This window comes from Olea europaea, unplaced genomic scaffold, assembly GCF_002742605.1.
Source record: "Olea europaea var. sylvestris unplaced genomic scaffold, O_europaea_v1 scaffold1020, whole genome shotgun sequence".
Lineage (NCBI taxonomy): Eukaryota > Viridiplantae > Streptophyta > Magnoliopsida > Lamiales > Oleaceae > Olea > Olea europaea.
In genome coordinates this window covers 1,007-20,144 of record NW_019227527.1, presented here as the reverse complement: position 1 = coordinate 20,144, position 19,138 = coordinate 1,007, and the positions used below count along the sequence as shown (strand labels likewise).

At 38.0% G+C, this 19,138-nt stretch overlaps 2 protein-coding genes and 1 pseudogene across 2 annotated transcripts in view; all 3 read right to left on the bottom strand.

The window, feature by feature from the left end:
• The window catches only part of LOC111372658 (1-phosphatidylinositol-3-phosphate 5-kinase FAB1A-like), a 13,613-nt gene extending 8,750 nt beyond the window's left edge, over positions 1-4,863 (bottom strand). Inside the window, exons 1-3 of the mRNA XM_022995040.1 lie at positions 4,818-4,863; positions 3,942-4,049; positions 2,496-2,864 (exon numbers count right to left, since the gene is read on the bottom strand). Of these exons, the coding sequence (XP_022850808.1) occupies positions 2,496-2,864; positions 3,942-4,012 (440 nt within the window). The 5' untranslated portion in view covers positions 4,013-4,049; positions 4,818-4,863. The remainder of the gene's footprint in view (positions 1-2,495; positions 2,865-3,941; positions 4,050-4,817) is intronic.
• A 1,148-nt stretch (positions 4,864-6,011) lies between these two features.
• Positions 6,012-18,879, bottom strand: LOC111372669 (annotated as a pseudogene).
• LOC111372670 lies at positions 12,567-14,762 on the bottom strand. The gene is made up of 2 exons (XM_022995049.1): positions 12,953-14,762; positions 12,567-12,716 (listed from the first exon to the last, which is right to left on the bottom strand). The coding sequence occupies exons 1-2, from the start codon at positions 13,971-13,973 to the stop codon at positions 12,688-12,690; spliced, it is 1,050 nt and encodes a 349-aa protein (XP_022850817.1). The 5' UTR covers positions 13,974-14,762; the 3' UTR covers positions 12,567-12,687.
• Positions 18,880-19,138: the final 259 nt, after the last annotated feature.

The window sequence follows — 19,138 nt, the reverse complement described above, 5'->3', positions numbered from 1 at the left end:
GAGAAGAAATACTCGGTTGGTCTAATGAATGAAAGGCACGATTGGCCTCAGTCGCAAATAATCTGCGCTTCACCGATGGCCAAAGTTGTTCGAAAAGAGGGTGAGTAGCATGACAAGGATTAAAAGGGGCTAATGAAAAATGGCTTGATAAATGGAGGGTGCGAGCGTGAGCGTTTATAGCCTCTGCTTCCGCCTTATTAATGGTATGAAAACGGTCGTTTAAGTTCTTCGAATAGCAAAGAGGAACAGGCCAAGTTTGGCCGAAACCAAGCTGCCGAGCAAAAAATTGGGGAGCATAAATTTCTACCCCTGCTTTGGCATTGGTCCCAGTTAAGATATCGTGGAAAAGCTCCCTCCCAGTTAAGAACTGAATCCAAATGAGCAGAGAGGTGCTCGCGCTATCTAGAGTGGAAGGAGGATGTACATAGTCCGGAGTCAAAAAAGGAGGAAAAGGAAAGAAGGAAGAGATTGAATCTAAAGAATAAAAGAATGAAAAAATGTCCCTTCTGGACATACTTACAGGAGTTAAGGGCTCCATAGCTAGCCCGTAACAGCTAGCAGAAGGACGAGAAATGGATGGAGCACCAAGCGATGGAAAATAGGATCTCAACCACAGTTGAGTGAACCAAAGAGGTCCACTGCCAGTAGGAGATGCACCATTCTTCAATTGAGCCTGAAGAGAAGCCATGCCTCTTTAAAGGGCAGCCAAAAACAAAGAACATAAATTCAAAGGCCTGCCACGTGCCAGTTCGTGCGCTATGGGTAGATAACTCAGAGAGGGCTTTATACTAGGCACGCATAACACATATTTACAAAGCCAAACTAAAAGGAAGGCCACTCGCTCAGCATGAGTAGGCTCAGCACTCGAATGATTGTGGAGTGTCTGCAGGCTTGAATAAGAATCGGTATAGTTTTTACCGAACTGTGGGGCGCCACCAGAAACTAAGATGCCTGGGAAAATGGTATCGCCCAAAGGTGGTAAATTTACCAGGGCCCCAACATCCCTTAACGTAATAGACATGGGGTCAAGAGGAAAAATAAAGGTGTTATACTGAGAGGACCAAAAGCTCAGAGCAATCGGAAAGAGCGCTGAATCAAAAGTAGGGGGCAAATAGAGACTTCCAACAAATCAGAAATCCTAGCGCTATCAAAAAGTGCCTTAGTAGGACCATGACCCACAAGACGAGCATGCCACCTACGAAAAGCTACGTCAGATTTGGGCCAAATGCGAATACCTCTTTCACGAAGTGGCCCCAGCGGCAAAAAATTCAGAAAAGGAGGGCCATGAGTGCAAGGAAACAGCTGATCCACCGCCGCCTGTTCAACTGCCTCCGCATTGTTGAAGAAAGGCCCCAAGTAAAACTCATTACGTCCAACATCGGCGGGCGCGAGAAAACTTGGGGTTACGTATGGACGACTCAGAAGTTTCTGAAAGTCATCAAAACTAAAGGAGTCACTAGCTTGAGATTGTGAAGCAGCCATTGAAGAAGGAACGAAGCTTTTCAGAGCTACGTGAATCATGAAGGATGCGCAAGAAATATGAAACGTGATTTGGTAGCAGTAAAATGGCGTGTTTGGAGTTTATAAGGGTTTGCAAAGCGACGCACCTTTTCAAGTTATAGAGGGAAACAATGATTGAAATTCTTTGGGAATCGCAAACGTTGCTGGAGACGTGAAGTGAATATGGCAAAATTCAATAATTATTATTAATTCTGCCATATTGGGGGGTAATTGTTGACACATAAAAATTCAGCCCAAGTCAAACAGCCCAAGGAGTAAAGCCGAATTGAAGAATCCCCAAATCGGATGGCCCGAAGAATGAAGTCCAATCGAACGAGTCAAGGTGAAGGCCCAAACAAGGGGCCCAAGAATGCGGTAACGCCATCGCCCAAGTTTGCAAGTCGCCCAGAATCTGAACGAATGGGTGTCATACGGTCGCCCAGAGCTGTTATTCTACTCTCGCCCAAACCTTCAAATCGCCCAAGGTATCAACAAACATAACGCATCGTGGTTATCAAGGAATGCAGTTATCAAGGCAGTTGTTAAAGTAGCCTTATCATGTTCCACAACTCAAGGAATTCAATCGAAGGCAGTTGAACGATGAAAGATAATGGCAGCAGTTAAAAGGCGGTTTCATGACAAAATGGCCACTACAAAGAAAGTGGGTAGTTATAGGACGATCAAGCAGTTTTCAGAGTAGTTAATCACAAACAGATCGTCTATGAGGTATAAAAGGGAGAAAGGACGTAGAAGCAAAGGACCGAATCCAAAACTCTCGAACAGAGAATATGTAATTTTCATTTCTTTAGCTTTTAGACTTAAACACTTTCCTTTCTGTAACTCGTGTGCTTGCGCCCCTTGGAGGCACGTTGTTTTTCGTTTCCAATTGTAAAGTTCATCGCCAATAAAAGAACACCCCTTTTTGGGACTTTGTCTCAAGAGGTTTTCGTCCCTTACACAATCGTCTGATCCTCTTTAATTGTTAGCGAGTTAACCCGCGCGAAACATGCTCATCATCGACTTTTTTCATAGCCTTCTTGTGCTTATCATGTGATCTATCCCTAGTTTGATATTCCCCACCGCCTAAGCTGCTTGAGCCTGTAGCACAGTCACTACCACTATCATCATCGTTGTCAAATAAGAGATCTTCTCTGTCCTCTTCATCTTCAGGCTCTGGAGGAAGCCAAAATGGAATATTATTCTCACAATCCACCAGTTCAACATCGTTACCATTTGAACCATCCAAAGTTGGTTCAGTGTGTTCCTCATGAGTATGCACTTTACGTTGCTCATAAACATGATCAGTCACATTGCAATTGGTATCACCATTCAAGATATGTGAGTCATCATCCTCATCACCACCCCTGGATCACGAGAAGAGATATATTTCATATATGGTTATGAAAATTCAGCTGGAATCAATAACATTGAGTGCGATTATGCACACACAGATACCAAAGAAAACTATTTTTTGAACATTATGAACGACAACATAGACAATTATCGACAATAGTGCCTACGAAAGAGTTCATAAAAGCTTTTCAATGCTGAGAAAAATGTAGTTGGAGTGGATACCTATATTTGTTTAAGCTCCATGACTAGAGACTCGCATTACTTCTCTAATGGTTTATGTGCATTATGAAAGGCCAGGGGTAGACAAAAGAAAACTTCCAAAACTGCATTGATGTGCTTCATCTGGTCCCATGGGGAGATGAAACTTAAGAGCTTTGGTAATATCTTCTACTAAATTTTGAGAATAATTCTTGCATCTGACTTCTCATTGGATAATTTCTCGATCAAGGATCAGGACTTAATGAGAAGAGTTATGACCAAGGACATGTAAAATGGTTTGGAGGATTCTCTTTATAAAACCATGGCTTCTATATTTTGTGTTTTATCCTTTTTGAAGAGCAAATTTATTCCCACTGCCGCTACATATTTGTGATTAGAACTCTGGAAAAATTTTATGGTAATTGCTTACACTCTCTCAACCTGGTAGTGCAGGTTTGTAGCTCTCCGAAGGCACAAGAACACTAATATCAAGATAAAGCTGCAGGATTTTGCAGTAATGGATTTCTGTTATGGAAAAACCAGGTGAACGAACCCATGGCAAAATAACTGTTACTAGCATCTGGATTACCACACAAGATCACTACATTACTAAGTTCGTCATTCAATATTTACCAAAATATCAGGGTTTAAACAGAACAAGAAATAATTTTTAAGTTTTATGCTTCTACTATACTGTTATTAGATTCTAACATTACACCATTCTAATGAGAATTTCTTAACGGCTAAATGGTTTTACACATCAAAATCTTGCAACAAACAGTTTCATTTAATAAACGGAAAAATAAGTAGATAACATCAAATCAAACAAACTGGACTGTATTTAAATAAAATATATTGCTACTGCTCATGCACAAACAATGATAAGATACCTGCTAAAATTACCAAACTGGTCAGTGAAGGGGTCCCTTGTATCAATGTGATACAAATTTCCAGGACTCATTTCAATATATTGCTTGACTGCACTTGATTCCTCCAAACTTGACAAAATTTTTGTCAAAGGAATCAGAATTGAAAAATAAATTAACATCTCATCAAGAAAAGATGGCAGCAGAAGAATTGACAATCATTGAGGTCCCCAAAAATATGTCAAAATTAAGCAGCATTGAAAAATAATTTCTCCTCTTTCTAATTTTGAAGGCGAAAAACGAAATTGTAAATTTTTTTGTAGAACACTTATTCTCTCAAAAAATTCAAAAATAAATAAATAAATACATTTCATCAAAATAAAACAAATTACACCAAAAAAATTGGTTTTTTTTTTTTTTTTAACCATAATCCGTTATCATCTTTTCAATAATATAAAAAAGCTCATAATTTCCTTAATTTTGATGATTAAATGACGGAATAGAACAAAGGGATAATTGCAGCAAAAATCCCAAACATTTAAAATACTAGCAAACTTTACTCAATTGTTGCAGCCGTCACTCATAATCTAAACTAAATTGATAACCATTCAAGCGATAAATCAGATGCAATTACAAGAACCTAGCACGAAACTTAAAAATAATAACGCCAAATTCATATTCAATTCTCCATAATCAAAACCAAAAAACTGAGCACACAATTCTGAACAAAACCAGCCATCGCATATCTATCAGAAAGATGATTATAAGAAGTCACAGTAGGGAATTTAGTTTGATATTTCAAATGAAGGCAAGACCATCATTACTTCAAAGAACTTCAATTCTGGAAATTGATTATTAAAACAGAATAATAATCATAATAAACACTAGAAATGAAGTCACCTGATTCTGAAGCCTTAAAAATTTAAGCAGCCAACTTCTTTGCGCGCACACACATATATGTACAAAACTTTTACTTGTTAAGTTTAGTCAAACGTATTAATTTTTAATATTCATCACTTAAATTTAGGCCTGTTGATTCCAAAAATGAAAAATATAGTCGTTATAAACCATACAAGAAATACAAAATCAAATATGTTGGCTTGACGTGACGAATAATAATCATATTTTTCATTTTTTTCATTCTAAATGCTGAAGTAAACTTAAGCTCAACAAAAAAATTTAAAAAGGGAGAAAATTCGCTTCGTCTTCTCCACCTCAACAAGTCAGTTGAATAAACAATACTATTATAATCTTATGCGTATCTCTTCTCAGTTAAGTTTTAACAATTGATTTCAAATAATCGAGCCACCTATTGCACAGCCCACTCTGCTGAAACACGTATTAGTATATATGCTTTCTTAAATTAGAGAATTTCGTTTCAATGATGTTGAAAATTTTGTAAGTACGATTATTCAAAAAAAAAAAAAACACACACACACATTTTTTGGAACCAAAATGGTTTAGCCCATGTTTGATGCAAATTAAAAGTTAATAAAAATCAATAGTTAATTTTAACAATACATTTTTTGAAAGAAAAATGCTACTCTACAAAATTTTTTTTACCAAATTCTTTACTTACTACTTACATAGGGGGTGGAAACCACATTTCAAAATTTTTATATTCACACGGGCCCGCGTGCATTGTGAAAGGGGGCCAACTTTCAGTACATTCCATTCAGTACAAATGAAATTGTCCTTTTTGGAATTCACATTTTTTTAACTATACATTTTATCAACTTTTATCAAATTTATTAAAAATCTTATTGTAATCGACACTAAATAGAGAAACAGTATCATTTATGCATTATATAATAGAATCAAATACCTTCGACGTAAGAAGTTACAAGGAATTCAAATTAATTAATAATCCTACAGAAAAAATAAGTCCCGCACTTGGTTAAGATTATTTATTTATTTATTTATATTTTTTTCTGTAACGTTTATCACGAAGCACATGTAACATGTAATCAATTGAAATAGCATAATCTTATACTAATAAAAAGACAACATAACCCCATGTGTAAATATGAGAGAAAATTATAGAGAGAGAGAGAGACCTGGGAGCCGAATTGGGAGGCAAAACAAGAGGAAAAATATAAAAGTACTTATAAGAAAAAGAAAAATATACATTACATACATGAATTGGTCATTAGTGTACAGTTGATGGTGGAAAATGTCATAAAAGAATATACAACCTTGTTTGAGCCCCATTTTTACCTCATTAAAATGAAAAATATGATCGTTATCCATCACATTAAGCCACCATTTTTAAATTTCTATCTTTGGTGTGGAGCCCATAACGGCTCTATTTCTCATTCTCATTCTTATTATAATGTGGCTCAAACGGGTTCACAGTGAAAATTTTGTTGGCCGAATATGACGTCGTGTAAAATACAATAATGTACAAGAAAAGGCCGAAAGGTCGAGAAGACGAGGGAGCTTTACAGCATTCAGCTGGCATGTTGAAAATGCAGGTTTGGAGCTTCAAACCATCAATCTATAGAAGCACCATCTTGCGCGTTCTCTTCGCACAAGTCAGATTGTGATCGATTGGGAATTTGGGAATGATCGTTGAAGACGGTCATTCATCTGGGACCAATAGAAAATAAGCAGACATAGCTCTCCTAAACCTTTTCTTGTATTGCTTTGGTGAAATTACGGTTGGAGGAGCATTTTTAGGCCCACCAAGGATACCCGATGCCTTAACCCCCAAGTTTCAAGATGCTCGTCCCATGTATACTGCCTCATGAAATCAATAATCCCGAGCACTAGCTTGTGCTTTTCCTTGTCTACGCCAACGAGTAGTGAGCAGTCCATGACATCTATTGACTGTAGCATCATATAAGTAATAATGGATTAGTATATAGCTCCCACTGGTGAACGGATTGCTTGACAAGGTGATTAATCCACCAAATCTAGGAAGAAGGAAATAAGAATCCGGAAAGGAATATTCAAGTTGTTGCAATAAACATAAATACTAGATGAGCTGATCAAGGAAACAATGTCTGATGTAGAGAAGATTGTCATTCAGTTCACAGACAGAAAGTTGAACAGGCAAAAGTGCCACCAACCCAATCAGACTCGTAGTTGTTCGACAATGTGACAGAAAGAAAGTGTGTAAACGTGATCCGCCCACATGATTTGTTTTTGTGTGTGTATAAATTCAATGACTAGGTCAAGTAGATAAAAATCTTGGTTGCTGAAAATCTAGAAGCCCAATAAGTCATTTCAGAAACTGATCAAGCTTACCACAAGGAATGAAGTGTCATTCCACACAGCTCTCTCAAGCAACCGTTTCGCCTTGGTTCCCAAAAGAATTGGAGAAGTTGGAATTGTTTCAATCAAGTTCTGATCAAGTAAAACTTTATTGGTCCCACCTGAATCTGGATTGTAACGTGATCGAGAAGATCCTTTAAGATCATACAATCTCGTTATGTTACGCTTGAACAGAAGATTTTCCATTACCAGAACATCTATCCTTGATTCTTTCCCTCCCTTGAGATGTTTCGATGTAACCTTCAAGATGATAACCACCCAACCAACAGATGAGCTAATAACAAGATAAAATCACAATCTTATGAAAGCATGCTAAGGTAGCAAAACTAATGTTAATGTTCCCTCAGGTGAAAAAGCATGAAACATGGAACATAAAATAAGTCGTGGACAAGAAAAATGCATATATTTGGAAGATTGAATTTAGCAGACACAAATGCTGTCAAAACACGACAGCGTGCCATACCACATATGAGGATTTGTTGAAGTTACATTGACACTTACGTAAAAATATCTTCTGTTTTTTGTACTTTTATCAGCTTGAAATTAGCTAAATTTAAGGATAAAAGCTGGTAGTTTATTCTGGAAGTTATACCAAAATATGGTCATGCATGTCTTAGGGAAAGCTGTCCAAAAAACAGTCTGTATTAAGTAAAAAGCGACCAACTATTTTTGCTAGAAATTTCTGGTAATCTCTATATATTTGATATGAAATATATCAGCTCGGTTTTGAGTGAGCTTACAAAATATATCAGCTTCCATCTTCTTTGTTCAAATTTTTTTTTTTTCAGGATTTTATTACTGAATTTCAGTCACTGCAACACTATCAGGAGTTTAAAGTGAACAGAAAATACCTGATAGATGCCCAGGAATTTTGCCAGGCAAGTGGGGCTTCCAGTATTGATTGATTCAGATAAATACTTGAAGTAAACTGGTGCAAACTTGAAGAATGACTCTAGCTCTGTCTTTGTGACCTGTTTGATAATAAATCGATCATCCAGGGTTTTGGCAAAGAAGGCATTGCTCTTGCCACCCTGTGCCCCCCATTTTTTACAGCGACTGAGGGACTGAATGAAATCTAAATCACTTGGGCAACAAGTCTTTCTTAAGGCCTCAAATTGTTTTGCGAAATAACAAGTAACAGTATACTTCACCTTCCCTGGAGGACCATCATCTGAGAAAGATACTCTGGCACGCAAAGCATTTGTGTATAATATTGGATCCAAACCTGACCAAATCCAAGAACTGGAACTCGATAAGTGGCTCTCATCATTAGACCCAAGACTCTTGAGGGACTCAGAAGCAGCCTCATCAAAAGAATGAAGGGTAAGTAAATTTATCGAATCTAAAGTTAGTGATGAATTTGATCTGCCTTTCTGTTTTTCAGGTTCGTCTGACCGTAGGGTAGGGTAATCTGGTGAGACAAGTGCGTAAGATATGATGCTAGTTGGCTCATCATCATAAACTGGTACAACAATGTCACTGGAAGCCATGGGTAGGAGCAATCTGGCACCGCCTTGATTTGCCAACTCTCTCAGTGATGAGATATAGACAGGATTATACTCACTAATCTTTCCCAAGTGTCAGTGAATCCATTGAAGAATTCCTGTCGAATGAATTATACAAAGTTGAAAAGGGTATTCTCACCCAACTACTGTAATTTTCCTTTACATTAAGCCCTTTCAAGAAAAGAGGGTGAGACTCTTCGGACAAGGATGAATCATTTGTACAGATTCTAACACCTGAGTCTACCATGACTGATCTCATGCTACTAGGAAAAGGATCTCTGGGTAATGCATCAGGACATGCAAAGCCATTTTCCTTGGGAATGATACTCGTTGGCTGATAACCACCAGTCCAGCCAGCATCTAACTTATCAGATAGATTTTCCAATGCTGGGAATTGCTCCTCTGATCGAACCCGTTGCACAGCTTTTCTAGATTCCAGGTTGTCTGACTGATTGCTTGTATTTGTGCTATAACTATGACGAGACTCGGTGTCCTTCCTTTTGCTTAGGTTCTGATCCATATCTAACCCTTCACAAAAGCAACCAGGCGAATTACTATGATCATATCCTACCTGATTTAATTTCACATCAGGATTCACATTTTGAAGAGAAGAATCAAAGGAGCTGAAACCTCTGCTAGGCCTGGAAACCATATTCATCTCAGCAGGCTTCTCTCTAGAATTAGGCCTCTCTCTAAAATTGAGAGGCTTCTCCTTTGGCTTTGATGTTGAACAGCTTGAACTTTGAGAAATAGAACCAGTAACATTAATCAAGCGTTGCTCCCAAACATAAGAATGAAAAACTAACTGCCTCCTTAATCTGTTGATTTCAAGGATGTCAAGTGCAGGACGACCAACTGTTGCCTCCCCATTAAGCACTTTGCTTAATAACTCCTAAAACAGTAGAATTTTAAATTAGAGAAACAGATTCACAGCTAATAAAAGCATCAAGTAGGCAATATGGTGTTCTTGCAGCCAAAACACAAACTGCCTTTCGACAGCCTATTTTCATCCAGCAAAGATTTGGCGAATATATAACATGTTGAACCAATTATCACTTTAAAGAGGTCTAATTAAAAAATTGTCCTCCCACAATTGTCTAATATGCTTTGTAATTGAATAGAGAACTGGGAATTTTTCTATATTCTTATTCATTGGAAATCACGCTATATATATATACATGTACAATCTCTCTAAGGTATGCTAATTTCTCTAGTTAATTACGTTAATTTAGCTACTGAAATTAGGCGAATTAGAGACTAATTAGGCTACTATAATTAGGCCTAATTAGAGACTAATTAGCTCGTAATGTTAGCCTATTATTCTGTAATACTCCCCCTCAAGCTGGAGCATAGATATTAATCATGCCCAGCTTGTTACAAAGATACTCAACCCTAGTCCCATTTAACGCCTTTGTGAATATATCCCCAAGTTGCTCTCTAATCTTTACATAACCAGTAGAGATTATATTTTCCTGGATTTTCTCACGAATGAAAATGTGTTTAGTCCTATCATGGTATACCGGATTTGAGGCGATATAAAGGGCAGCTTGCTTGTCACACCAGAGTTTTGCTGGTACCGAAGGCTTCAATCCAACCTCAGCTAGAAAATGTTGTATCCACAAAATTTCACATGTAGTCTAGGCATGGCTCTGTACTCCGATTCTGCACTGGACCGAGATACGACATTCTGCTTCTTACTCCTCCAGGACACAAGGTTTCCACCAATGAAGATCCAATACCCTGTAGTAGACCGTCTATCAATTTTAGATCCAGCACAATCAGCATCTGCAAAGCCTTCAATGCAAAAATGTCCGTGATTGTTATACACTATACCAAGGCCAGGAGGCGCAGACATAAATTGGCTAACAACACTGACAGCATAAGCTATATCTGGACGAGTCACTGTGAGATAATTTAGTTTTCCCACTAGTCTCTTGTACTTTTCTGGATCATCAAAGAAATCACCATCATCTTTTGTAAGATGTACATTAGGAACCATTGGAGTGCTGCATGGCTTGGCTCCCATCTTTCCGGTTTCTACGAGCAGATCGAGTACATACTTTCTTTGAGACAAGAATATCCCTTTTTTGCTTCTTGTTACTTCTATTCCGAGAAAATATTTTAGTTGGTCCAAGTCTTTTGTGTGAAATTTGGTATGCAGAAATAACTTGAGAGAGGAGATTCCTGCACAATCATCTCCTGTAATGATAATGTCATCAACATAAACAACAAGAAGAATAATGCCAGCACAAACTTTCCCAAACCCCCCTTGAGCAACAAACCTAGGTAGTTGCTCCATATACCCCTCTTCCTGGAGATTACAATGAAGGAATGCATTCTTGATGTCCAATTGGTGTAAGGGCCAATCTTAGATGCAGCGATGGATATAAATAGGCGAATAGAGGTAAGTTTGGCCACTGGAGAGAAAGTATCGGAATAATCCACTCCATAGGTCTGAGCAAATCCTTTTGCAACAAGTCTGGCTTTAAGTCTTGCTACAGAACCATCTGGATTGACCTTGACAGCAAAGACCCATTTGCATCCCACAGCTTTCTTGCCTTTAGGCAGATCTACCAACTCCCATGTGTGATTTTCATCTAGAGCGTTTATCTCCTCAAACATTGCATTCTTCCAACCAGGATGACTCAAGGCTTCTTTTACTGTTCTAGGCACAGAGATTGAATCTAAAGAGGTAATTAAAGAACAACACGCAGGAGACAGATGGTCGTAAGAAATGAAGTTAGCGATGGGATAAATAGATTTAGGGAGAGTACACTGGCGTTTACCTTTGCGAAGACTAATGGGAAGGTCAAGGTCGTTTGGAGAATCAGATGACGAAGTAGCCGGTGCAGGACATATATCATTGGTCTCTTGCCTTCTGGAATAAACGTGGATAACAGGTGGCTTTACTTGAGTAGGAGGTTGCTCATTAGATGTTCCGGGAGATGTGAGAGAAGCGCCATCATCTGATTGCTCAATAGGAGCACTTGGATGTGTGATTTGATAGATTAGCCACTCATCTCTCTCTCCCTGACTTGTAGAGATGGAGGGAGAGGAGAAGAATGGTGTATTTTCTGAAAAGATCACATCAGTAGAAACTAGGTATTTATGGAGATCAGGTGAGTAGCATCGATACCCTTTTTGAAGACGAGAATATCCTAGAAAAGCACACTTCAAGGCTTTTGGATCCAGTTTAGTAACGGATGGCCTTACATCACGAACGTAACAGGCGCTTCCAAATACCCGTGGTTCTACTGGAAATAGTGACTTGTTTGGAAATAGAATACCATATGGAATATCCCCGTTAAGTACTGTAGATGGCATGCGATTAATCAGAAAACATGCTGTAGAGACAGCATCGGCCCAGAACTGCTTAGGAACCTTCGTTTGAAACAGAAGAGCTCGAGCTGTTTCAAGTAGATGTCTATTCTTTCTTTCAGCAACTCCATTTTGAGGAGTATCAATACAAGAGGATTGATGAATAATCCCATGTTGAGTCATGTAAGTCTGGAATGAGTCTGACATATTCTTTTGCATTATCACTTCTTAGTACATGCACAGAAGTATTAAATTGGGTTTTAATTTCAGCATAAAAGGCACAAAGATGAGAGAACACTTCAGATCGATTTTTCATAAAGTAAATCCATGTCATTCGAGAAAAATCATCCACAAAAGTAATAAAATATCTAAACCCAGTTTTAGACACAACAGGACATGGTCCCCAAATGTCAAAATGAACCAACTCAAAAGCAGACTCAGCTCGTTTATTAATTCTCGGACCTAATGAGCTACGGTGATGTTTTGCAAAATGACATAGCTCACAATCTAGTGAAGATACATCGTTAAACTGAGGGCATAGTTTCTTCAATGTAGACAGAGATGGATGTCCTAACTGACAATGTGCTATAACTGGGAGGCTGGTACTGGAACAAGCAACTGATCGAGGCACCCACATATCAAGAATATAGAGACCATCAGATACATGTCCTTTACCAATAATCTGCTTCATCATAAGATCCTGAAAAAGGCAATGATCAGGAAAGAATGAGATACAACAATTAAGATCCTTGGTAAGTCTACTTACAGAGATCAAATTAAAAGCAAGTTTTGGTAGACTCAGAACAAATGACAAGGTACTAGAGGAAGTTGGTTTAACAGTCCCAGATCCCACAATGTTATAGGTTGACCCATCAGCTATGGTAACAGGAGAGGGAGCTTTGTGTGATCGAAAGCTAGAGAAGGTACTAGAATTACCTGTCATGTCATCTGTGGCTCCTGAATCAACTACCCATTTCTTTGAAGAGGAGATAAGACATGTTTTACTTGACTCAGCAAGGGCAGTAACTGGAGGGGATTCCTTCAGTGATTCTTGATACTGAGAGAATTTGGCATACTCATCACCTGATATCATAACAGTTTTCTCAAAAGATGAACTAGGAGTAGCAGCAACATTGGCGGTCTGAGTTCTCTTATTGCGATTTTGCAATTTCCTACAGTATGGCTTGGTGTGGCCTGGTTCATGGCCGTAGTAACACACAACGCTGCTTGAATCATAGTTACGGTTATCAGTATTCTTGTTTTCTCTTCCCCTATTGTTGGGCCTCCTTGCATAGTAATTTCCCCCTCCTTTGGTAACAAGAACATTATTTTGCTGAATAGGTGATGTATTTTCAGTGCGTAGAACTCTACTGAAGACGTCTTGAAGAGGGGGAATTTCAGAGCTAGAGAGAATTTGAGATTTGGAAGTCTCGAATTCAGAAGGAAGACCAGCCAGGAAGCTCATAACCGCCATTTGCTCCCTTTGAATTTGCTGAACTTTGACATCAGTGCTGAATGGCAATAGTATATTAAGTTCTTCATACGTCCTTTTGAAGTCCATGAAATGAGTTGTGAGGGACTTGGTTTCCTTTTCAGCACGGTAAAAAGCCCTACAAACTTCATAAATTCTTGACACATTTCCTTTGTCAGAATACAAAAACTCCAGATAGTCCATTAGCTCTTTTACAAATTCACAGTGATTAATTAAACCAATTACCTCACTGTCAATAGAGTTTCTGATTTGTAAAAAAAGTTTTGCATCTTCTCTCAACCAACTTTGTTTTGTATCATCTTTAGGTGGATCTTTATTTAAGTGATCATCTTTGTCTATGCTCCGTAAATAGATTCTAATCGTCTTACTCCATTCCAGATAATTAGTGCTATTCAATTTATGTTCAGCGATTTTGGACATCACTGGAATGATCTCGCTCACAGATCCCTTGAACTCAGTCATCATTCAATTATCCAATAATAGGCAGATTGAAAGACTCAATTAATCCAACTCAAACAAAAGTCCACAAATAATCCACCAAGTCTAACAGCCCAAAGTTAAAATAAATATATCCAGTATGGCCCAATTAAATAGATCACGTGTGTAGAGCCCAATAGAATATAAGTACCCAACTCACCAGAAATTAGCCAAAGAAAATCCCGTAATTCAAGATGGCCGACCAGAATTTTCCGTCCACAAAACAGCGTCACAAAGACTCAAACCAGAGGCGGAATCGCATGGTGAATCGCATGGTGAACCTGGAACACAGACTCCAACCCAAATGGAGACCGAGGGATTTCAGAAACTGCCGGCAACCTAATCGATCTGCCCAACAATCCAATCGATCTGCTGGCTGGAAACCAAACTGCCGGCAACTAGGAGTGAAACCCAGATGCCGGAATCACAGATGATGCCGCCAGAAATCCGGAGGCAAAGGGCTGACCACAGTGAGGTCGACACACAAAGATGTCGCCTAATTCAAAGAACCGAACCACGGGTAAGATGGTTCATGGCTCTGATACCATGTAATTGAAAAGAGAACTGGGAATTTTTCTATATTCTTATTCGTTGGAAATCACGCTATATATATATACATGTACAATCTCTCTAAGGTATGCTAATTTCTCTAGTTAATTACGTTAATTTAGCTACTGAAATTAGGCTAATTAGAGACTAATTAGGCTACTATAATTAGGCCTAATTAGAGACTAATTAGCTCGTAATGTTAGCCTATTATTGTGTAACATGCTTAAATAAAATCAGGAGATATTCCAAGAAAAATCACCTCAAGTTCATTTTTTTCCTTTTGGAGCATCACTTGCAATTCAGCAATCTGCTGACAGGATACAACTGATTTCACGCCACAATCAGTTGATACTCTCTGAAATCAGGTGAAGAATTTGCAGTACCTCAGCAAAGAAGAGGTCGGCCATGCAGCTAACCTATAGTGATGCAACAACCAATCATTTCTGAGAATGTGAACTACACAAATATAGGGTTCTTGAGCACAATCTTAAATAACTGAACCTCATTAGCTTCTTTCTGTATCCACTCCTGCTTATCATAATTAAATTCAATCTTTGGTGGTGGAAGACAGACAGAGTAAACATTGATTGGAGCATATTGAAAGCATGCAACCATCCTCCCAAAACTGCACGTGCATGCACAATCAGTTCCATCAGTTACCTTGAAAACTGGAGTTACAGCGAGACTGCTTTTAATATCATTTGAAATAGAAGAATGCATACCCATAAAAACGGAGACTATCTCTATGAAGGGAATGACCGCAGCTTGCAGCAGCATGGTTCAAAAAGCTGAGTTCCAAAAATTTCCCAAAAGAAAAACCCCATGCAGCATCAGACATGACCCCTCTTTTGGCGGCAGGAGGGAAAACATTGGTCCTAGGACATCTTAGGCACCGATGCCATATCCAAATTTTTTCGCTCACCTGGGAAGATGAATTCTTGAAGCTTTTTTACAGAAATTGTAAGGCACCCTTGTCGATGAGTATAGCAATGAACATGTGCTTCTGATGGCATTTCACATGAGCGGCACCGGTAGCCCTTAGAAAAGAAATTTTTGAAATCAAACTACTGCTGTGAACACAACTAATACACAGCCATATAAGCAAGGGAACAGGCATAGAGAATACCTCATCCAACAAATGATCTCGAAGAAACCGACCTAAAGGCTTATCAAAGCTTCCATAGTATTTGATGCGAAAGAGATGAGCTTGTTCACAGACAGTTCCTTTCCACACACAGCGTGTGGATAGGGAGACCAAAATGCTCCGATTATCAGGAGATGAGAGGAAAAAATCTTCTTTTAAAGATTCCATTTCCTCATGGTGATTGGCATCGTGCTTTTCTGAATATGAAAAATCAGAAGTGCCAGAATTTGAAGGCAATTTACTTCCATCTGCATGAGAACAACTAACACTTTGACCTACACCTTCTAAATTAACAAAACAGCCTGAAACTTTATTATTGTCTCCCCCCGCTTCAAAAATATGACCTAGTGATGATTTAGCTGCACAATATTCAGTGAGATCCACTTGATGATTCTTCTCAGAGACATGATTACAAGCAAGTTTCTCCTGCTTAGGAGCAGCCAAATTATGACTTGAAGGATTGAACGAGATTCCAAAATCAGCATCCATAATATTTATGGAAGTTTTGGCATTAGGAATTTGACATTGAGAACCTTCAGGCAAACAAGATTGTGGCTCAAACATGGGAGTAATTTTGGATGATAGTGTAATATCTAAGCACAATTCACTTCTATCCTGACAAAGATTGCCAGGGAGTTGGGGCACTTGCTGTGTTTCAGTAGGAACAGTCAAATTTTGTATTGTCGAAATGGACCTGTCAACACTTGATGGTTTATCAGGCAATGCAACCTTTATTGGAGACTTCAAAGCAAGTTCTTTCAGTGAAGCACCTTCATCAGCAAGGAAAGAGGTCTCCAGAGCCAAGTGATAAGCAGCAAATACTCCATACAGGACTACATGTTTAACTTTCTTCAACTCATCACTGCTGGCACCCTTGAGCAGAATCTGAAATAAAGAAAAATTACCGGTGATAACTTAATTGTTTCATGATATTCATATTAAGCCCCTGTTTGAGCCCCGTATTTACCTCATTAAAATAAAAAATATGACCGTTATCCGTCACATCAAGTCACCATTTTTGAATTTCTATCTCTGGTGTGGGGCCATAACGGCTCTATTTCTCATTCTCATTCTCATCATAATGTGGCTCAAACGGGCTCTAAGTGAAAACAGGTCAAAGGTGGATAAAATTGACAAGGAAACCCACCATGTGGATCTACCAATGAAGATAGGCTGATAAGGTTGTTTACTACACTATTAAAGAGTTGAGCTAGAAGACAGGCTTATTAAGATTATAAGATTTTACATAAATAGAGTGAAAGATGACAACGTGATTTGCAGAAGAAACCTTGCATAGGCCTGAAGCTAATTGGTGCACAGATTTTCTGACAGCAGAAGATGTAGATACCCAAACAGCAGTTTATTCTAATGAATCAACAGCAGAAAGTACAGGAATGCTTCCACAGTAATATCCATCGATTAACCCCAACAATTCTCCCTCGAGAATAGCAGAAATAAAAATATTGGCCATGAACCCTTCAAGTTTATCCATAGAAATTCATCTGTCAAAATCTGACATGTACAATGATTACTAAATTCTGTCCGACTCTATTGCTTTCAAAAATTCAATATTTCATTCTGAGAATGCATACCCTATTAGAAATGTTTCATAATAAGACACATTTTAATATTTCATTCTGAGAATGCATACCCTATTAGAAATGTTTCATAATAAGACACATTTTATGTTATATCATAACTTGTCGAACCACCCCATCTTAAAGCTTAAGTTGTTTCATTTGATTAGGAAATATGCCTTCAGCACTGCCACTCATGCACAGGCTGGATTCCTGTTTCCATCAAAACTTTGACATGTGTGCAATTTTCATAAATAGATTGGGGTGAGATTTGAACTTAGGGTCTCTGTATAACATGTTGAACTACCTCATCTAAAAAAAGTTTAAAGATTTCCTTGTTCTAAATAATTAGGAAATAAATAAATAGCTGTAAATACATGGTTGTATATTTTTGTAAGTAATTCCTAACTTTGGTATACAGATAGGATACTATTTGTTATTTTCTTACATTAGTTCTTACTTAAATATATAAACATATTTCTCATTGTATTATTATTTAATATCACAATTTAGAATTCTCATAAAAGCTTAACCTAATAGAGAGGGAGCAAATTTATTGAACTCATGTCTTCAACATGATAAATCGTCTCTCAAATATACATCATAAAATCAATAAATTTAATAGTAATGGCAATAGTATTACTCTAATTGCCTTTCCCAAATTGATTTCCATCATGAAAGTTGAAACAACATATTAGACAATTTCCAGGAACAGAATCTGCAGCTTTATAATGACCAATATAAGGTCCCATACATGCAGATAAAACTGGAAATGTTATAGCAAAAATTCAAAATTTCCGATTAGATTAAACAATATAATTGATTAAAAAATGGACCAGTAAAAGTGTTTCAGACTTACAGTACAACCCAATGGCTTTGGACAACCTTCAAAAAACATGAGCGTTTTTGTTAACTTCTTCCTGCTTCGCCCAGCACTTCCATGGTCTTCCAGGAACTTTTCCACACGAAATGAGTCGCAATACCCTAACTTCGCTGTTGTGAGATGATCTAGTGAAGGAACTATTTGTGCACCAGTGCAGAGGGCTATACGCTGTAATAGTTGTATCTTGATGTTTAGAACAAGAGATATGTCTTTCTCAAGAAGGTATTCTTGTGCATATCGAGATACTGATTTTTCAACTAAAACAACATTTGGGTGGTGAGCTGCAATCTTTGCAACAGCCATCTTCAAATGGTCCATTTCCTTCCCGGGGGAAAAAAATGAAGAAGAAGAAGAGGATGAAGAAATCCATGAAAGCAATAAATTACCAAATCTTGTACAGCCACTAAAATCAGTAAAACGGGTATAAACGATGAAGAAATGAAGAGGATAAAGTCAAAGTCAGAACCTGTTGTAATAAAGTATGAACACTAGACAAGTGATTAACAACCCGTTGATCCAGGGCACCTCCAAGGAGTAGTAATCGTGGTTTATCTATGTTTGAAGTCATCCTCCGATGAGCCATGTTTTTCTTACAAACAACCCCTTTAACCACCATGCTTGCAAAAAGTAAACATAATGAAATCTCATAAGTACACAAAATAGCTGATGACACCAAGAAGCATGCATTTAAGAAGGCATATCACATTATTATCTCAACTGACTCGAGACATAAACTTTGAATCTTTCGATTAACAACCCGTTGATCCAGGGCACCTCCAAGGAGTAGTAATCGTGGTTTATCTATGTTTGAAGTCATCCTCCGATGAGCCACGTTTTTCTTACAAACAACCCCTTTAACCACCATGCTTGCAAAAAGTAAACATAATGAAATCTCATACGTACACAAAATAGCTGATGACACCAAGAAGCATGCATTTAAGAAGGCATATCACATTATTATCTCAACTGACTCGAGACATAAACTTTGAATCTTTCCCAA